This window comes from Arachis hypogaea, chromosome 4 (genome assembly GCF_003086295.3).
Source record: "Arachis hypogaea cultivar Tifrunner chromosome 4, arahy.Tifrunner.gnm2.J5K5, whole genome shotgun sequence".
NCBI classification, from domain to species: Eukaryota; Viridiplantae; Streptophyta; class Magnoliopsida; order Fabales; family Fabaceae; genus Arachis; species Arachis hypogaea.
In genome coordinates this window covers 2,158,638-2,177,339 of record NC_092039.1, presented here as the reverse complement: position 1 = coordinate 2,177,339, position 18,702 = coordinate 2,158,638, and the positions used below count along the sequence as shown (strand labels likewise).

At 33.4% G+C, this 18,702-nt stretch overlaps 1 protein-coding gene across 2 annotated transcripts; it reads left to right on the top strand.

Moving 5' to 3' along the window:
* Window positions 1-1,160: 1,160 nt before the first annotated feature.
* LOC112795684 (DNA repair protein RAD50) lies at window positions 1,161-15,622 on the top strand. Of its 2 annotated transcripts, XM_025837775.3 has the most exons (27): window positions 1,161-1,492; window positions 1,588-1,674; window positions 1,822-1,989; window positions 2,306-2,481; window positions 3,011-3,125; window positions 3,544-3,772; window positions 3,927-4,105; window positions 4,190-4,360; window positions 4,849-4,953; window positions 5,023-5,130; window positions 5,218-5,429; window positions 5,531-5,623; window positions 6,634-6,761; window positions 9,153-9,267; window positions 9,385-9,514; window positions 9,641-9,850; window positions 9,986-10,194; window positions 10,588-10,789; window positions 11,286-11,455; window positions 11,535-11,859; window positions 12,017-12,142; window positions 12,224-12,276; window positions 14,031-14,181; window positions 14,276-14,338; window positions 14,722-14,855; window positions 14,946-15,074; window positions 15,285-15,622. In XM_025837775.3, the coding sequence occupies exons 1-27, from the start codon at window positions 1,370-1,372 to the stop codon at window positions 15,322-15,324; spliced, it is 3,951 nt and encodes a 1,316-aa protein (XP_025693560.1). In that variant the 5' UTR covers window positions 1,161-1,369; the 3' UTR covers window positions 15,325-15,622. The 2 variants fall into 2 exon arrangements, with proteins under 2 accessions (XP_025693560.1, XP_025693561.1); XM_025837776.3 differs by lacking the exon at window positions 12,017-12,142.
* Window positions 15,623-18,702: the final 3,080 nt, after the last annotated feature.

Sequence of the window (18,702 nt, the reverse complement as noted above, 5' to 3'; positions counted from 1 at the left end):
TCAAAACTTCTCATAATGTTTTGCTTTTCTTATCTTTTTCATCTAACAAAATAAAGAAGAAGAAACACATAATGCTGCAAAATCACTTGATGGATTTAGATGTGTTTTTGTTCATGATTCAATTTTGTTTGTGTGTTTATTTTCAAATTAAATTTGTGTGTCACAATCATTAAGTAATTTTGATTTATTCTGAATTTAAATAAGGTGCATTTAGTGTGCTTGTTTTGAAACGAGTTTGAATTTAATTTTCGGTTCATTCTAAATATAATTTCAGTTTATTTCTGACTATAATTTCGGTTCATTTCTATTTTGTACAATTCAAAACTCTTACTTTTTATCTTCTACTGCTTCTTCACTAGGAAGAGAAGGAAGAAAAGAAAAAAAAACAACAATAATAATAAAAAATGATGATAAAGAGAAAACATATGAAGAAAAAGAAATACAAAAAAAGGAGGAAGAAGGCGAAGCAGAAAGTAAAAAGAAGAAGCTCCCTAACACTTTGTTTGGATGGAAGATAAAAAATGAAAAAAAAAGAAAATAGGAGGAAAGAAAATAAGAAGAAAGGTTGATTTTTTTATGTTATTTAGATGAAGAGAAAATAGATGGAAAAAAGGAGAGAAAGAAAATCATAACCAAGTGAAATTACATTAAAATCCTTTTTTTTATTTTTTTAACACCATGGATAAATTAGTAATTTGACTTTCACTTTGTGTGTTATCATCAATTTTCATCGCAAGAGTTAGAAGAAAATTTGAGAGTGGGTCCCACGCCATTTTTTTTTCTTTGCATTATTTATTGATCCAAATAGTGCGTAAAAGAAAACGAGGGTAAGAAAAAAAGAAAAGAAAAAAAAAACAGTGTGTACAATGGGCTAAATTTTTGGTCCATGAATAAAATTAAGTTGATTTTGGAATTCACCAAAAATTGAACCTTTGACCTTTCGAATCTAGAACTCTAATACCATATCATGAACCCACTCATCCTAAAAACGTAACCTGACAGGATAATGTAACACTAATAATCATATCTCTAATACTTCATAAATCTCTATTATACACATTGTACACTTAGGTCATTGACTCCCTATACTTTCTCTTTTTGTTAATATTGAACCTAGTAACCCTCTTCAATTAAATCCCACTTGAACGATTGAACCGATTGAACCGATAGATTCGTTGAATCATTGGGAGAGCGGTTCGAAGACTCACCATTTTCTGAACCTTAGTCATTACTTTGCTTTTGTTTTGAGTGCCGGGAGCAGCACACACAAATTCATTTCTTCTCAGTCATCATCACTACTTGGGGAACTCCTCTCCCGCCATTTCCCCCCTCTCAAAACACACAGCACCCACAAAGAAAGGAAGAAAACATGAGTACCGTTGATAAGATGCTCATCAAAGGCATTCGGAGCTTCGACCCCGAGAACAAGAACGTCATCACCTTCTTCAGACCCTTAACCCTAATCGTTGGCCCCAACGGTGCTGGAAAAACCGTACGATTTTCATTCCCTCCCTTTTCTCTTCTCTTCTTCTTTTTCATAACCCTAACTTCTTACTATAATACGCCATTTTCATTCCTTTTATGCAGACAATCATCGAGTGCTTGAAGCTTTCTTGCACCGGCGAGTTGCCTCCTAATGCAAGGTCTGGTCACAGCTTTATTCATGACCCCAAGGTTCCTCTCTTAAAACTTGTTGTAGTATACTTATCACTTTAGGGATTTAGGATCATGTTAAGTTCACTCATGTTATATTTTACAAAACATAAGGATACTGCTATGGCTACTACTAATTGATTAGTATTTTGGAACTTGTTTTGGAAGGTTGCTGGTGAAACTGAAACGAAGGGCCAGATTAAGCTCCGATTTAAGACAGCAGCGGGAAAAGACGTGGTTTGCATAAGGTCCTTTCAGCTCACGCAAAAGGCGTCGAAGATGGAGTACAAGGCAATTGAGAGTGTACTTCAAACTATTAATCCTCATAATGGGGAGGTACATTGTCAACTTTATTCTTCAACTTCAACCACAAGATAGGTTCCATTTTCTTGATTTCAACATTAGTTTTAACGGTGTTGTGAAAATGTTGAGATGAGGAAACAATACAAAAGCAATATGTTGTGTTTATAATCAGTATAGGAAGTAGGTTAATGAAAGTGTTTTATTAATCCAATGAATGAGAGACTAAGTTTGCTTTACTTTGTTAACGTAGTATAGTTTGAATCTAGGGTTTGCTTCTGGCTTGTGATTGCCAAATTGTCTCTTTTTTTTATTTTCGTATTAACTTGACTTAATTGGTTTGCTTTGTCAGAAAGTTTGCCTTAGCTATAGATGTGCAGACATGGATAAGGAAATTCCTGCGCTCATGGGTGTTTCTAAGGCCATTTTAGAAAATGTTATATTTGTTCATCAAGATGAAGCAAATTGGCCACTGCAGGATCCTTCCACATTGAAGAAAAAGTTTGACGACATCTTTTCTGCAACTCGGTATCATTTGTGTTACTATACAATTCCTCTTTTATTAATCTTTTGTATGAAAAGGGTTACACATCACAGATCTACTTTGGATTTTCAACTTTTGTGAGCTTTGTATAATTCGGTTAACTTGTCTTTTACATATTGTGTTTGGTCAATGCATTCTGCCCACCCAAATTACCAAATTTCTCATCATTATGAAATTCAAGTTGTCTTCCATCTTGCTCAAGTAGGTAGTACATGAAATCAGCTGTCACTACATTGTAAAATTGCTTCAGAAGAATCTTACTATCATAAGTATGAAGCAACTTTCAATCATCTATGGTTTAAATCACATAGCTGATAATACTCCATTACATGTGTGGAGTGCTCTGCTTGACCAAAAAAAAAAAGGACAAGAAACACACACACACACACATTCCTTACTGAGCCATGTTAGGTTGAGTTTGCAAAAACTGATTAGGTACTTTACATAAAGCAATTCAAGGAAATGCTAGTGTTTGTGACTTAGAGTTGATAACATATTAATATTACTGAGCAGATATACAAAGGCACTGGAGGTTATAAAGAAACTTCACAAGGAACAAGCGCAAGAGATAAAGACTTTCAAGCTTAAGCTTGAGAATCTTCAAACATTGAAAGATGCAGCTTATAAGGTCACTTTCCTTTTCTAAAATTTGACATCTCTGCAGATGAAAATTTGCAAATTGTCTTCCCTTTTTATTTTACTTTATTTTAATTTTTTTAATTTTTTCCTGATGATCTTGGACATAAACTGCGTTATTCTCCCTACTTTTTTGGATCATAAATGTAAGACACACAAAAAACAATTTGAATTCTTCTGAGTTCTTGCATTCATGTGCTGCTCAGTTGCTGCAACGACATATTATGTTTTGGAGGGCATTCATCTCTCCAGGCAGTGTTGTTGTCTTCTTTTCCATGTGTCTTCAAACAGAAATGTAGAGAAGTTCTGCCATTTTGACTACTATAAATATAAAATAGACCACAGTTTTTCCCAAAAAAGTAAAAGAAAAAAAAATCTGATTATAACTATTTTCTTTTATCTTTTTACAGCTTCGTGAAAGCATTGCCCAAGATCAGGAGAAAACAGAATCTCTAAAATGTCAGTTACAGGAGTTGGAAGGAAGCATTAAAGATGTGGATGATAAAATACATCATGCAGAGAAAACACTGAAAGATTTGCGAAAGCTGCAGGACCAAATCTCAACTAAAACTGCTCAACGAAGCACTCTGTTTAGGGAACAACAGAAACAATATGCAGCTCTTACCGAGGATAATGAAGGTGCTGACCATTGTTGTATATGTGTTACCATTTCTCTTTTAGTTTTCATCTAGTTTTAGTTTCATTCTATATTTCTATGTGCTTGTTTACCTATCGCCCACTAGTTTACTTCACAGAAAGTATTTTTTATACTTCTGGTTCTTACATTGATTAGACACTGATGAAGAGTTGATGGAATGGAAGACAAAGTTTGAAGAAAGGATTGGAATTTTACAAACAAAAATAAGCAAATTGGAGAGAGACTTGAATGACATTGACACTAAAAGTTCTTTCCTTAAGCAGACTATCAATGATTCCATCTGGGAGATCAGCAAGCTTCAAACTGAAGCTGAAGTAAATAATTGATGAAAAGTTGTGTTTATACAGCTATCCAGTTGTGTGGAACATTATTGTAATTTTCTCTACTTTGAACTACAGGCTCACATGTCTTTGAAGAATGAACGTGATTCGTGTATTAAAAATTTTTTTGCGAAGCATAATTTAGGGCCTCTTCCAGAGTCACCCTTCACTGATGAGGTTGCTACCAACCTGACCAATCGTGTAAAATCAAGGGCTTTAGATCTTGAGAAGGACCTCCAAGATAAAAAGGTGTGTTTTCTGTCCTCCATCTCTAATTACATCTTTGCTTTTAGGTACTTATGATAATGATTTGATAGAAATGACAGAATTTTAGAGAATAATTGATGCTGGTTAGTTAATTGATCTCGTGGGCTTCATTGTCATACTTGGCTAGCGACTATTGTAACGGATTTCTTTGCTGGATGTACAGAGAGAATGGCATGCTAATGTGCATGACATGCGTATTTTTCCTTGGTGCTTTTGTTAGCAGGATATGTTATCCTAGTTTTTTGTACTTTATTCTGTCTGTTCAGTTATTCACTAATGAATTGATGTTTTGTTTGATGTGCTTCTCTTGATTGACAAAACTTCTAAATCATTTTCAATATTTCAACACTTACAAAACATCATCAATGTTGAAGATGTCAGTAACATCAGATATTCTAAAATATTCCTGGAGCTTCTAAATTATGGTGAATTGAGTATCTTATTTTATATTTTTGGATTCTTTTGTGCAGAAAGCAGATGACAATAAACTCAAGATGGCATGGGACTGTTACATGAATGCCAATGACCGATGGAAAAATACCGAGGCTCAAAAAAAAGCTAAATCAGAGATCAAGGTTTGACATTTAAATGCATGGTCAGATGCCAACTCGTTTTATGATATTAAGATTTTGTTATATATGCAGAATGGCATTGTTAGACGCATTGAGGAAAAAGAAAATGAGCGTGAGTCACTCGAACTTCAAATTTCCAATGTAAACATTTCTCACATTGATGAAAGAGAAAGAAATTTGGTGAGTTTAGCCTGTTGTTTGATGTTGTTCAGTTTAACATAACCTTAATTTTAGACACCAGCAAGTTTTATGAAGTGATGCTTGCAGCGAATAGATGTCGAGAGGAAGACAAACCAACTAGCTGAAAGAGAATTTGAAGTAAATATACGTCAAAAGCAAAGTGAGGTATATAGTATTGAACAAAAGATTAAGGCTGTCAATCGGGAGAAGGATATCATGGTTGCTGATTCAGAGGACAGAGTGAAGCTATCTTTTAAGAAAGCAGAGTTGGAGAATCACAAGAAGAAACATAGAAAGATGTAAATCAATTTTTTGTATCATTTAATTTTCCTTATTATTGGCTTTCTGTTTTCATAACTGTATATTATGAAGTTGATAATCTTCTGTGTATTCTTTACAGAGTAGATGACCAAAAGGATAAAATAAAAATGGTGCTAAAAGGGAGGGTCCCTGCTGATAAGGATCTGATGAAGGAAGTTTCTCAAGCATTAAGGTTGATCGGGGAAACCCTTTCTTTTGTTGTGTTTTTCTTATATATATTTGCAAAATTTCAGTGTTGGAAACCCGTAGTTTTTTATTGCGGATGGCGGCTCATGACGGTGAGCAAAAAATCCGCCATAAAATTATTGCGGATGGCATTGCGGGAAACGGCAGATTACCTAAAAAATACATATATGTGTACAAACAAACATGCAGAAAAATTGCAAATATAATAAACTATAAAATCTAGTCTATATAAGCAATTTTCTAGTCATAAGACATCCAATTAATGCAGCAAATATAGTAGCAAATTTAACAAATAAACATAACATCAAGTTCAAGTCATATTTCATAAGTCATAAGAGGCCATAAAACATAACACAGAGAACATAAAAACTAGAAACTTAAAAGAAAAACCAAGCCGTTGTCTCATAATGTCTTTAGACTAACAAATGATGAAATAAACCATCTAAATATAGAATCAGGGCTTGTCTGGAAGTAGACATAGTGAACTGAACGGAAAAAAAAAATTGGAAGAAGAGAGGTTTATATCACTGATAAGGTGTATAAAAAGGGGCACCAGGGAAGAGAGAAAAAAAAAATAGGAGCAGAGAAGTTAACACGGAATGTACGAACCAGAGAAAGAGGGAACTGTGGTTAGTGTACACTACTTCTGATTACATTTTTTCTTTTGTTTTTTTGTTTTTTGAAAGGCAAATTGGCCTGCTATTATATGATTTTTCATTTTTTCTTCTGATACATTGAAAGTGGAACAGAATGCAAAAAGGCCCCAACTCCCCCTGGGGAGGGGGGGGGGGGTAATGAAGTTGCTGTGTTAAAAAAAAAAAAACAGAATAAAGTAAAGCTAATATTCTACTGAGTGCCATAGTTGTCTTTGCTGTTATTTTGTGGTTTCACATGATTTTGTTGTATTTCATTCACAAAAAAAGGAAAAAAAAAAAAACGAAACCTTCAATTACGTACATCCTGAGTACCCTTTGATTCATTAATTTTTTGGTGCAGGACTCTTGGTAGTGAATATGATAATCAAAATGCAAGTTGCAATGAGGTCAAAATGGAAGTTACCAAGTTGGAGACAAAAGAAACGGAAATTAAAAATAATCTGCTCAAACACAAGAAGGATTTGGAATGTAAGTGCTATCTGTCATTCCAATAAACTATAGATTAACCATTAGCTCCATTATTATAACTTTTTTCCTTGAAATAAATTTCTTTTATAGGAAAATCAGTTACATATTTTTATATAACCTTTTTTGGGTTTATTTGTGATTTAAAAAAAACATAAGCTAAAAATAAGTAGCGTTTCTGCTTTTTTTTTTTAACAAGCATATAGGAAGCAGCTTCTCCCAAAAAGTAGAAGCAGTAGAAGAGAGAAAAAACTCTTCCTAAAAATCAATAATACTCATTGGTTGTTATTTTACTTTTCTAATGTTGCACATTTTCATTTTTTTAATCTTAAATATTATTTACGATAATACAATAAATATGTAAAATTTTTATTAGAATCTTAAATAATAAAAACTATATTTCTGTCATGTAGTTGGTTTTGTAAAAGGTAAATTATGTTTTTTATGTAACCAAAGTTAGTACACATAGTAAACTCTAATTTGTTATCCTTGTTATTTTGTTTAAATATAAATATAGTTTCATTCCTTAGGTTATTTTTATATTATTAATTATATATTGTATTAATTATTTTTGTTAATTATTTAATTTTATTAATTAAAATAAGTATGCATTTTTTAATTTTTGTAGTACAATGTATGACTTTCAATCTAAAAGTATTTCTCCAAAAGTGAATATTTATGCCCCTGATTGTTCTTTAATAAAGAAAAAAAAACTTACATTTATTACATCCAAACAACTTGATTACTTTTGATTTAAAAAAAAAGCACATTTGTGTCTGCATCCAAACACAGCAAATTTCTGCTTTTTCTTAATTTTGCTTTTTATCTTACCAAAAGCATTAATAAATGAGCCCATTGTAGTATAGATACAAAAATATTCATGTGCTTCTACTAGAAACACAAGTTTTTGGGAAAGGTGATTTCATGACATTTTAAGTGAGGATGTGAAATCAGTGTTGAGTTCTGCATCCGTTATTCTAAAAATGTTTAGTAGGTAGTATATGTTTATCTGGTTGATATTTTAACAGAAATTAGAAATGATTATTATTTTAAGTTTACTATTGTGGTCTCTACATTCCTTTGCCTCTGTTGCATTATAAAATAGTAAGGAATTTGTATATTGATTCAGCAGGGCTGTGAAAGCCACATCTAGTTTTTGGTGGTGGATGGTGGCTCATGGCAGAAGAGTAAAACACCGCCCTGAGGTTATAGCGGATGGTGTGGCAAAGGGTGGAAATGGCAGATACATTAAAAAATATATAAAAATTGTATACAAATAGATACTGAAATAATCTACAAAATATAAATAAAAGTACTAAAAGATAGAAAGGAATTATATCTAAACTACTAGCTACTAATACTTTGTTAATAATAATATGAAACTATTTATCCATATTATAACAATCAATATTAAAGATTAAAACTAATATCAATTTGACATAAATAATACCATTAATATTAATAATAAACTAAGCAGCAGCAGAAGCAAGTTGAGGGTTTAGAATAGAAAATAAAAAAATTAAGGGGTGAGAATAGAAAAAAAGGGATTAGAATGGAAAAGCAAAAACTTAAGGGTTCAAAATATAAAGAAATAAAGGAAGCAGCTTAGAGAAGTAAATTCACGAACAATATTCAACGTCATTGTCTTCCTCTGCGGGTCATGATGCCATCATCCTCAATATTGTGTGCCTCTGTTGCTTTGTTGTAGTGGTCTTCCTCCGTAGAACAGCGGTGATGCTGTTGGCATCACAAGTCACACAGGTCTTCGGTCTTCCTCAAGCATCAGAGAGGGGGGTGAATGATAGAGTGAGAGGGCAAGAAGCAGAATACGAGAGCCAGAGGAGGTTTTTTTTATAAATGTTAGGGTTGCTATCTAAATAACCAAAAGACCCTCAGTTTAAATAAAATTTCAAAACCCCCACCATTTATGCCATACTTGTATCATACCGCCACAGTGCCACCGCCAATGCGACCATTTACCCAATGCCATTTCTGCAACGCCACATGCTTAAGATGCTGGTTATCCCAAAAACCGCCACGCCATAATTTAAAAGCACTGAGCCACATGATTCTGAATATCATTTATAATTTTTTTACATGATAATCGAATGTAAGAGAATGACATTGGTATTTTTAATTTAAAAGCACTGAACCACATGATTCTGAATATCATTTATAATTTTTTTATATGATAATAGCATGCAAGAGAATGAAATTGGCATTTTGTAATTTTGCATTTTTATGGCTTTTATATTACTGATATTGGAAACAGCTTATATTTGCATTTCTTTATGTTTCTACTCCTTCAGTTTTCTAGTTTGTTTGTTACTTCCAGCATGCAGAATTACTGAATACAATGTTATGCACCCTTACATCAAAAATATTTTCATGCAGCAAAAAAGAGACGTATTGAAACCGAGCTTCAGTCTTTGGATCCTCAGTGGTCTTGTATTGATTCTTATCTCGAAATGTTAGAGTCTTTTAAGGAGAAGAGAGATTTCGCAATAAGGTTATTTTATGCCAAACCACTTACACAGTCTTCTTTTTGACAGCATTGAACTGTTCGTGTTGTCACTGTTTTGACTGCTCCAAACGTACTGATAATTTATCTGGTTATTTCCTGCAGCAAGTATAAAGGTAATGAAGGTATCCAAAACTCACTTGATCTTTTTGCAAAGGAAGCCAGAACTAAGCATGCTTGCCCTTGCTGTGACCGCGCCTTCTCTGCAGAAGAAGAAGACGAGTTTGTGAAGAAGGTTTGTAAAGTTCACAGCCTATTGTAATGTACTAGTTTATCTATTGGCTTTGACCAGGCACTTCATATGGTTTTGATTTCACTGCTTCTTTTTCTCTGTTTATATTTCATTTTAAAATAATGACAGCAAAGATCAAGGGTTGCTAATTCAGCTAAAGTTATTAAAGCTCTTGCTGAGGAGTCTGCAATTGCAGACTCTAACTATCAGCAGTTGGACAACCTTCGTGTAGTTTATGAAGAATATGTCAAACTTAACGAGGAGACAATCCCTGATGCTGAAAGTAAACTTCAGCAAATTAATGAGGAGCTGGATTGCAAATCTCAGGAACTGGATGATGTAACTATCTTAATTAATTTGGAATAGTTTCTTGCGTAAGATTCTGGTTTAGTTTTAATGTTTCATTTAGTGTTATCTGTGTTGTTAACTTGTTCTATCTTATTTAACATTATAACTTCCGAAATTTTGTTTCAGATGTTAGGTGTTTTAGCACAAATACAGAGTGACAGAGATGTGGCCAAAGCATTGATGCAACATATTGAAACCGCTGACCGGCATTTTCAAGAAACTATTGCTTTGCAGAAGCAAGTAGAGGATTTAGAATATAAGCTTGATTTTCGGGGACAAGGAGTGAGGACTATGGAAGAAATTCAATTGGAGCTTAAATCATTGCAGGGAACAAAGTAAATGATTTAAGTTAATTACTACTTTTTACAAACATGGTCAATTTTGTTGTCTAAACCTATTAACTAAGTTATATCTTATGGTATTTCTGTCATAATATCTCTGGGATTAGTTTTATGTTTTCTATTATTCTATGATTGTTTCCTTATTTGATAGGATTTGGGATTTTCCTATTATTATAAATAGGCATAGGTGTTCATCTTGTAAGATACCACATCACATCATATTATACTAATATCAATATATATTCGTAGTCTTTCTTTTTTTTGCATAATCCTTCTCCCTATCTTAATGAAATTCATTATTTATCCAATAAAATATTCAGTCTTTCTTTCATATCCTCTTTCTCAGTTTCCTATCACAACAATATCCATGCATATTTTGGTTAATAGGGACAATTTACATGCTGAATTGGAGAAGCTGAGGGAAGAACAGAGATATGCAGAGAATGATCTATCAAGTATTCAAATAAGGTGGCACACTCTTAGGGAGGAGAAAGTCAAAGCAGCCAACACATTGCAAGATGCTAAAAGGGTAGAAGAAGAATTAGCACGTCTGACTGAAGAAAAGACCAAAGTTGATCTTGATGAAAAGGTTGTCTACTTATCCATGACATTGATGAATACTTAGTTTTAAGTTATAGGCATGTAAATGACCCTTTTAGTGCACATATTTGAGTATCTTTCACTCACAAAACACTTACAAAAGAATTTCAGTAAAATGATTCATTCTCTTACATATAACATGGATTATTGAGTTTTATTCTAACTATTTTTTGGCTAATTGAATTTTTCATCCAATTGTGTATGTTGAATACTTGGATTTGTGTTCAATTACACTAAAGAAATGTCTTTTTATCAAAAGAAATGTTTCTCTTTTTCAAAATACCCAATCTGAATAATGACTAATAGAGTTGTTTTAGTTTATCATTTGTTGCAGTATGCTTTATTTGGTTTATTTCCAGGGGAACAAAAGTCAGAAGCCTTTTTTTAATTTTTCTTGTCAAGGCTTAATAATTGATTACCTTTGGTTATTATTTTTAAACAATGAAGTATCTGTCTCTCTCTCATTCCACTCAATCTGTTTGCAGCATTTAGCAGAAGCTCTTCGACCCTTATCCAAGGAGAGAGATAAATTACTTGCTGACCATGATGAACTGAAAGTTAGACTTAATCGTGATTCTGAGTACCTAGTTGAACAAAAGAGAATTTATCAGCAAGAAGCTGAATCACTTTTTAAAATGACTTCTAAAATTAGAGAGTAAGTTTTGTCAGCTTGAAAGTGTTTTTCTAGGTTTATTATAGTCTACTTTTCTTTAACACAACTTTTGTTTGTCCAGGTACTCAGATTTAAAGAAAGGGGACAGGTTAAAGGAACTGCAGGAAAAGAAATCTCTATCAGAGTCTGAACTTAAAAGTTGTGATGCTAGGAAGCAAGCAATTTTAGCTGATGTTAACAAAAGCAAAGATTTGTTGCGAGATCAAGATAATATAAAAAGAAATATCGAGGACCACTTAAATTACCGGAAAACAAAGGCTGAAGTAGATGAGCTAGGACGTGAAATTGAAAGACTCGAAGAAAGTATATTGAAGGTTGGTGGTGTGTCCGCAATTGAAAGTGAACTACAGAAATTATCAAAGGAGAGAGAGACGCTTCTTTCAGAGGTATTCTCAAATCTATGAATCATATCTCTAAGCATGCAATACATTAATAGTTTAGCCACACAGTGATTGGACATTTTACCATCTACCTACTAATATTAAATTGACACCATTTTTCTTCGTTTCAAATTTTTGTTGTCAACTGGTGTCTCGATGACAGTTAAACAGGTACCATGGAACAATGTCTGTTTACCAAAGCAATATTTCCAAAAATAAGATTGATCTTAAGCAGTCTCAATACAAGGACATAGATAAGCGATACTTTGATCAGCTTATACAGCTTAAGGTGTAATCTACTGTCATACTTGTACACTTTCTACTTCAAGACTTCTTCTGAAATGGCTAACAGGTTAAATCTTCATCACAGACAACTGAAATGGCAAACAAGGACCTGGACAGATACTACAATGCACTTGATAAGTGAGTTTCTTAGAATTCAATAGAAGTTACTACCGGATCCATCAATTTTGTATGTACTAGTCATGGCTATGGAAACCTCTTTATAGGCTATATGCATTCTCAGGTATATGTTGTATATTTTGTTTGTTAGATCCTATGGATTATCTTACCGACCTGGAGAGATTGAAAGCTGAACTGCTGAACTGCACTTTAGGCTGTGTTTGGTTACTGTCTAAAAAAAATAGAGACATAGACACAAACAGAGACACATATGAACACAAAGATACACAAATTTTATAACATGTTTGGTGATAATGGACAAGACACATCTATTTAATTCAAAAGTCAATTTTTGCTCCCAAACTAAAAAACCTCAATCCCATCACCACCACCACCACCTCTGATTTCCATTGCCACCACTATCATCATTTCTAATTTTCAATCTTATCTCAAATAATTAAAATTAACAACTCTAATTCAAATATCAGTTACAGAACTCAAATTAAAAAAAATTGGAATAATTAAAAAAAGTAAACAGAAACAGATCTAACAAAAAAAGATCTGAGAAGGAGGGTAAGGGTTTGCTGAAACTGTGGATGACAAACAAAGAGGGCAGCGGCAACATGACGACGGTGATCGGAGGGCGACGCAGTGGACGACGAGTGAAGAGGGCAGCGGCGAATATAGATCTGGAGGCAAGGTGAGGGAGGCGTCGGCACGCGCGAGCAAAGGAGGAAGAGAGGCAGCCGGAGACACGACGACACAACATTGAGGGAGGCGGCAGCGGCGAAGGGGGTGGGGGGGGGAGAGAGAGAGAGAGAGAAGCGGACAGAGGAAGGAGGCAGTGGCAACGCCGGTAGTGGTGGCGGCGACAATGGTGGAAGGAGAAGGCAGTGGTAGAAGGGAGGGAGGAAGGTTGAAGGAACTGACAAAAGGAGAAGCAGAGGAGAGTTATGAGGATTAGGATAAATGACAAGATTGGAATTTTAAAAAAGTAATCAGGGATAGAATTGGAAAAATGTGTCTCATGGGTTCTGTCTTAGTGTCATATCTTGAAAGAGATACACTAAATACACGTCTTTTATGTGCATCTGTGTAACTGTGTCCATTAAAATTTTGTGTCTCAGCAAACAAACGGTGTACACGTGCCACCGTGTCCATGTCTCTCGTGGACATAGACATGAACCAAACAGGGCCTTAGGTCCCGTTAGCACTAATAACGTCGGACTTTGATGGCATAAGTTTTATTTGTGGAAATGTCATGCCTTTAGTATTCAAGTTGAAGCTGCCATGAAGTCCCTTTCCCTGATCAAAGATGATATCTTTTTCTTTGCTGGTGTAGCATTGTAAATGACATTTTTGAATTTGGTAGAGTCAATCAAACGGCTAGATTGGTTAAAAGGCACCAGTGTTGATCTGGCTAATAGGGGACTTAATTGCATCAATTTGAACAGAGAATCACATTGTTCCAACTCAAATTAGGGGGACTCGATATCAAACTATCTTAGATCAGAACTAGTAGAACTGAAAGTACAACTATGTTAGAGCAAGGAAATGCATTTCTCTTCAGAGTTCATTTGATTGGTGTACTCACTTTTAGTGTTTGTTCTTATTGCAAGCTAAATAGCTGATTATCATGCCTGACATAGAATCGTTATTCTCTGCTCTTGTTTGGTGTAGTCAAGTGATCATATTGATATTTAACCCTCAACAAAATTAGATATATGTGCCTTATATTTTAATCAACATTTAATTTTCCTTGTGTTCCATTTCAGAGCATTGATGCGCTTCCACTCAATGAAAATGGAAGAAATCAACAAAATTATAAGGGAATTGTGGCAACAAACCTATAGAGGACAGGATATAGATTACATTAGTATTCATTCAGATTCTGAAGGTGCTGGGACCCGTTCCTACAGTTACAAGGTTTGTCATCTGTGTATTCAATCACTGGTCCTTCAAAAGCTGTGTAATATTCTCATCGATTCCTGGAATATTGCTTCTTCCACATTCCATACAGGTTCTCATGCAGACTGGTGATGCCGAGCTAGAAATGAGAGGAAGATGTAGTGCGGGCCAGAAGGTCTGTTATTACTATGTTGAGGTTTAGTGTATATATATATATAGAGAGAGAGAGTTAAGATCAAATCACATTGCCTACTGTTGGATTAGAAGCTTATATATTGTAGATTATAAATATAAAATTTTATATCAATCTAAAATCATTTGATAACTTTTTTATAGATCAAATTGACAGTAATATAGAAGTTTTTAACATCCATGAATATGAATTGTTAGAATAGATGTTCATTTTTTTACAAAATTTAACACAAGGTCTTTTTGATAGGTGAGTATAATTCAACAGTAGCAGTGTAACTTTGCTTAAATTGACATTGGTATCAGTTGATCCTTATTCGTACATTATAATCTTTTAAAAACAAGCTTGACTAAATTTCGAGGTTACAGGTCCTTGCATCTCTTATCATTCGCTTGGCGTTAGCTGAAACTTTTTGCCTCAATTGTGGAATATTGGCACTGGACGAGCCAACCACAAATTTGGATGGCCCCAATGCTGAAAGTCTGGCTGCTGCTCTCCTAAGGTGTGAATAGATCTCCTAGTTCACAGGCTAGCATTTAGTTATTGTCAAGTAATTTTTCACTTTCCCGCCTTTTATCTTCTTAACATGCAGGATCATGGAAGACAGGAAAGGCCAGGAAAATTTTCAGCTAATCGTAATTACTCATGATGAGCGTTTTGCTCAACTGATTGGTCAGCGCCAGCATGCAGAGAAATATTATCGAGTCTCAAAAGATGATCTGTAAGGATAGCAATACCAGGCATTTGTTTCAAATTCATCTGATTATATGTGGATCCTTCGGCTGAAATTTTTATGACCTTGTCACTACTAAAGTAAATCTTTTTACCATCAGTGGTGAAAATTTATACATGACAAGATTTTTGTGCAAGATTACTTCCCCATGTTACTACTGTCTCTGCTTATTAACAGCTTTCTATCTTACGTTTTCAGTCAGCACAGTATAATTGAATGCCAGGAGATATTTGACTGAAGAGAGACTATATTTAGTTAGTTACTCCTTCGAGAATTCTTGTCCTTCCACATCGGAGAAAATGAGGATCTGAAGAACCAGAGCCCCAAGACTTCATACATTTATGCTGTAACTTGATCAAGTTATAAGATGCTCTAGATGGGTGGTCATTTAAGCACACTTCGTTGGTTAAAATTTGTATACTAATTTTGTTTATCTTTGACTACTTTCTATAACATTTGAATTTTGTTCATAAGCTTTTCATTATTGCTGGAATTTTGAAATCAGGCCTGTATATAAGAAAATGATTGATCATCAAGGTTCTACATCTGTTTGGTATTAGGTTAGCACCTTTTTTGGGGTTTTTTTTTTTTTTTTTGGGTGGGGAGAGGTGTTGGCGCAGCCACATATATATCTTGTGAAATTCTATGCAAGCTAGGAAGGACTAGATAGGCGCAGTGCACGTTTGAACCCAAAACCTTTGTAATAATGAAGAGTTTCAGAGAGAGAGGTAAAAAATGTGTAATGTGAATTATTGGTTCGTTTAGCACTAATCTGTGCTTATACATATGGAGAAGTATAGTTTGCTGTGTAAGCTAGCCCAAAGGGTAGAATAGTCCTTTCTTGCTTAAGTTAGTTATAACAGCTGTAATAAACTTGCAGCTATCCTTGCTGGTTTTGCTCTAGTAACCAACTCAACTCTTATAACTAACAGTTCTCTAGACTTCAACCTATTATTGTGGTTCACAATTCTTGTCCCGTTGAGGGTTGCCAACATGAGTGGTATAATAATCTTGTCAAAGGGTGAATTTTTTATCGCCACCCGACATTAAGGTATCAAAACGGTATTTCAAGATTCAGTCGCAGACCGAAAATTTTTTGAAAGATCGATATTAACAAATCATACCTTGAATAGTTTGAAAATACAACAAAAAGCCAATAAATGTTATATTTTTTAGAAGTAATAAATTTTTTTTATATCTAACAAACAATTTATTTATTTGATTTAAATTTTTGTGATAATATTTGAATAAATATTTAAAAGGTGTATAAAAAAATTTGGAATAAAATTTGATCTTTAGATTTTTTATTTAAAAAAAGTTCATTCACAATAATTTTTTTTTTAAAAAAATTACTCGACAAAAAATGACTAAATTTATAGATGAAAAGATCTTATTTTTCAATAATAATTTTAAGAAATTACATCAATGATCTCTAAAATTGATTTTATATATGTAATATCTATTTTTTTTTGTCACATTTTAAACTTTTTTGGGTGCTTATTTATTTTTAGCATATTTTGAAATTTTTTTCATTGACCATATAAATTTTCAGATACCATTATAATAATTTACTTTAAAAACAAGGGAAATAATGGAATACTTACAAAAATGCATAAATACCTTAAGTTTATATGCAATTACTAATAGATTTTTTGTATACTTTGTGAGCAGGTGATTGATAATAACATTAGGATTTATTTAGAGACTAATTTAAATTGATATAACAAATTTAGGGTGTATTTGGTTTATGTATTTATTTTTTGTTTTTATTTTCTAAATTTTGTGAAAATAAAAGTAAAAACAAGAATTAAAAATTATTTTTACTGTTTTCATTTCTTTTTCATAAAATACAAAAATAAAAAATATTAAAAATAAGAACAAAAAAATACACACTTATTTTGTCGGTAATAAAAGTAATACTAAACGGCTATCATGTTGACAGTTAATAAAGAACCGCATCAACGAGTGATAGTCATCTCGGCTAAAGAGATGATAAGGACTAATATGAATAGGTTCTTTATTTTTTAGAGAAGAATTTAATTAATTTATTTCTTCAGAAACAAAAATAGAGATAAAAAGGCGTGTGAAAAAGAGGCAGTAACGTTAGGCTGAGTGTCAAAAAACGAGGTGCGTCGGGCTGACTGGCGGAGGTGAAGACGGTGTCGGTGGAAGGATGCGGCAGTGTTGGTATGGCCAGCGAGGAATTCAGTGATGCGAGGTGAGGATCGGAGAAGATGACGTTGAGTTTTAAACGTGTATTGGAGGTTACAGTATGATTAGAAATAATCGTACGTAGTGTGAATGAATTTTTTTTGGTGACTAGTGTGAATGAATTTAAATACTAAACCTAATTTTTCAAATTTTAAAATTTGAAATTAAATAATTAATTAATACTCTAATTTTTATTGTAATTTAAGAAAGTATGAAGAGTCAATGTAATTAGTGTACAATGTGTACAATAGGGGTATTTTTGAAAGGAAAAGTATGGGGAGTCAATGGAATATCTGTACAATGTGTACAATAGAGGTTTAGGGAGTGTTAGAGATATAACTATTAGTGTTACCCTTTTTCATCAGCGTAAGCCTCTAGGATGAGTGGTATCATGACATGGTATTAGAGTTCTAGATCTTAAGCTTTTGGGATGAGTGATTTTATGACATGAGATGTTTATTATGCCTAGTACGCGGATGGTTATTCTAAATATTATGGGTGATGTTCATTTTGTAATTCATATAGCCCATTGTACACATTGTACAAATAAGCCATTGTCTCCCTAACAGAACTCTTTTAAAATTAACATTAAATAATAATTAAATTAATCAAAATCATTTCTATTTTTAAATACAAAGCAAATAAGAATTTCAAATAGTTACGAACACGTCTTCCCCTCTCTCTCTCCCTCTCCATCCTCTCTCATCGGTGCCATGCCGCAGCAGCCCATCACCTGCAGTTATGGCTCCATCCCATGGAAAATCACTATGGAGAGTAGCAAATAGTTCTTCTTCTCCAACTGCATCAATGCTTGCAAATGCTAGAAAGTTATTTATGGCTAAGAATATCATTTAGATTGCTGTACTGATCTTTTGATATTTATTTTGTTAGATGTTTGTATTTTTATGCTGTGGTGCTTTAAGCGAAAGCCAAAAAAGAAAATTGCTAAGAAGCAAAATGTTGGTGTCTTTACATAAAGCCAAAGGTAACTTGCATGGACATTTCCTTTGAAGCAACCAATCGGAAGGAATTCTTTGTTGGGAGACAGTATTATACATGCATGTAGATGTTTGTTTTTCATGTAAATGAGATGTTTTAATGGTCAATTTAAGATCGTCATTTTAGTAGGTATGCGAATAATTATTTTAATTTTTATGTAAATGATTATTTTGACTGGATTGAGTTTAGTTATATATAATTAAAATATGTTGGATGTTCAATTCATTAGGTACGTAGATGGTTATTTTTATTCTTAAGTCGATGGTTATTTTTACTAAGGTGAATGGCGTGTAGCAAGCCAAACAACGAAGGTAGAGTGAGATGATTATTGATGAAGGTGGGGCGACCGCCGATTGAAAAAGAAGAGGATATTAGAATGAAATGTTTTGGTAAATTAAGATTTTGG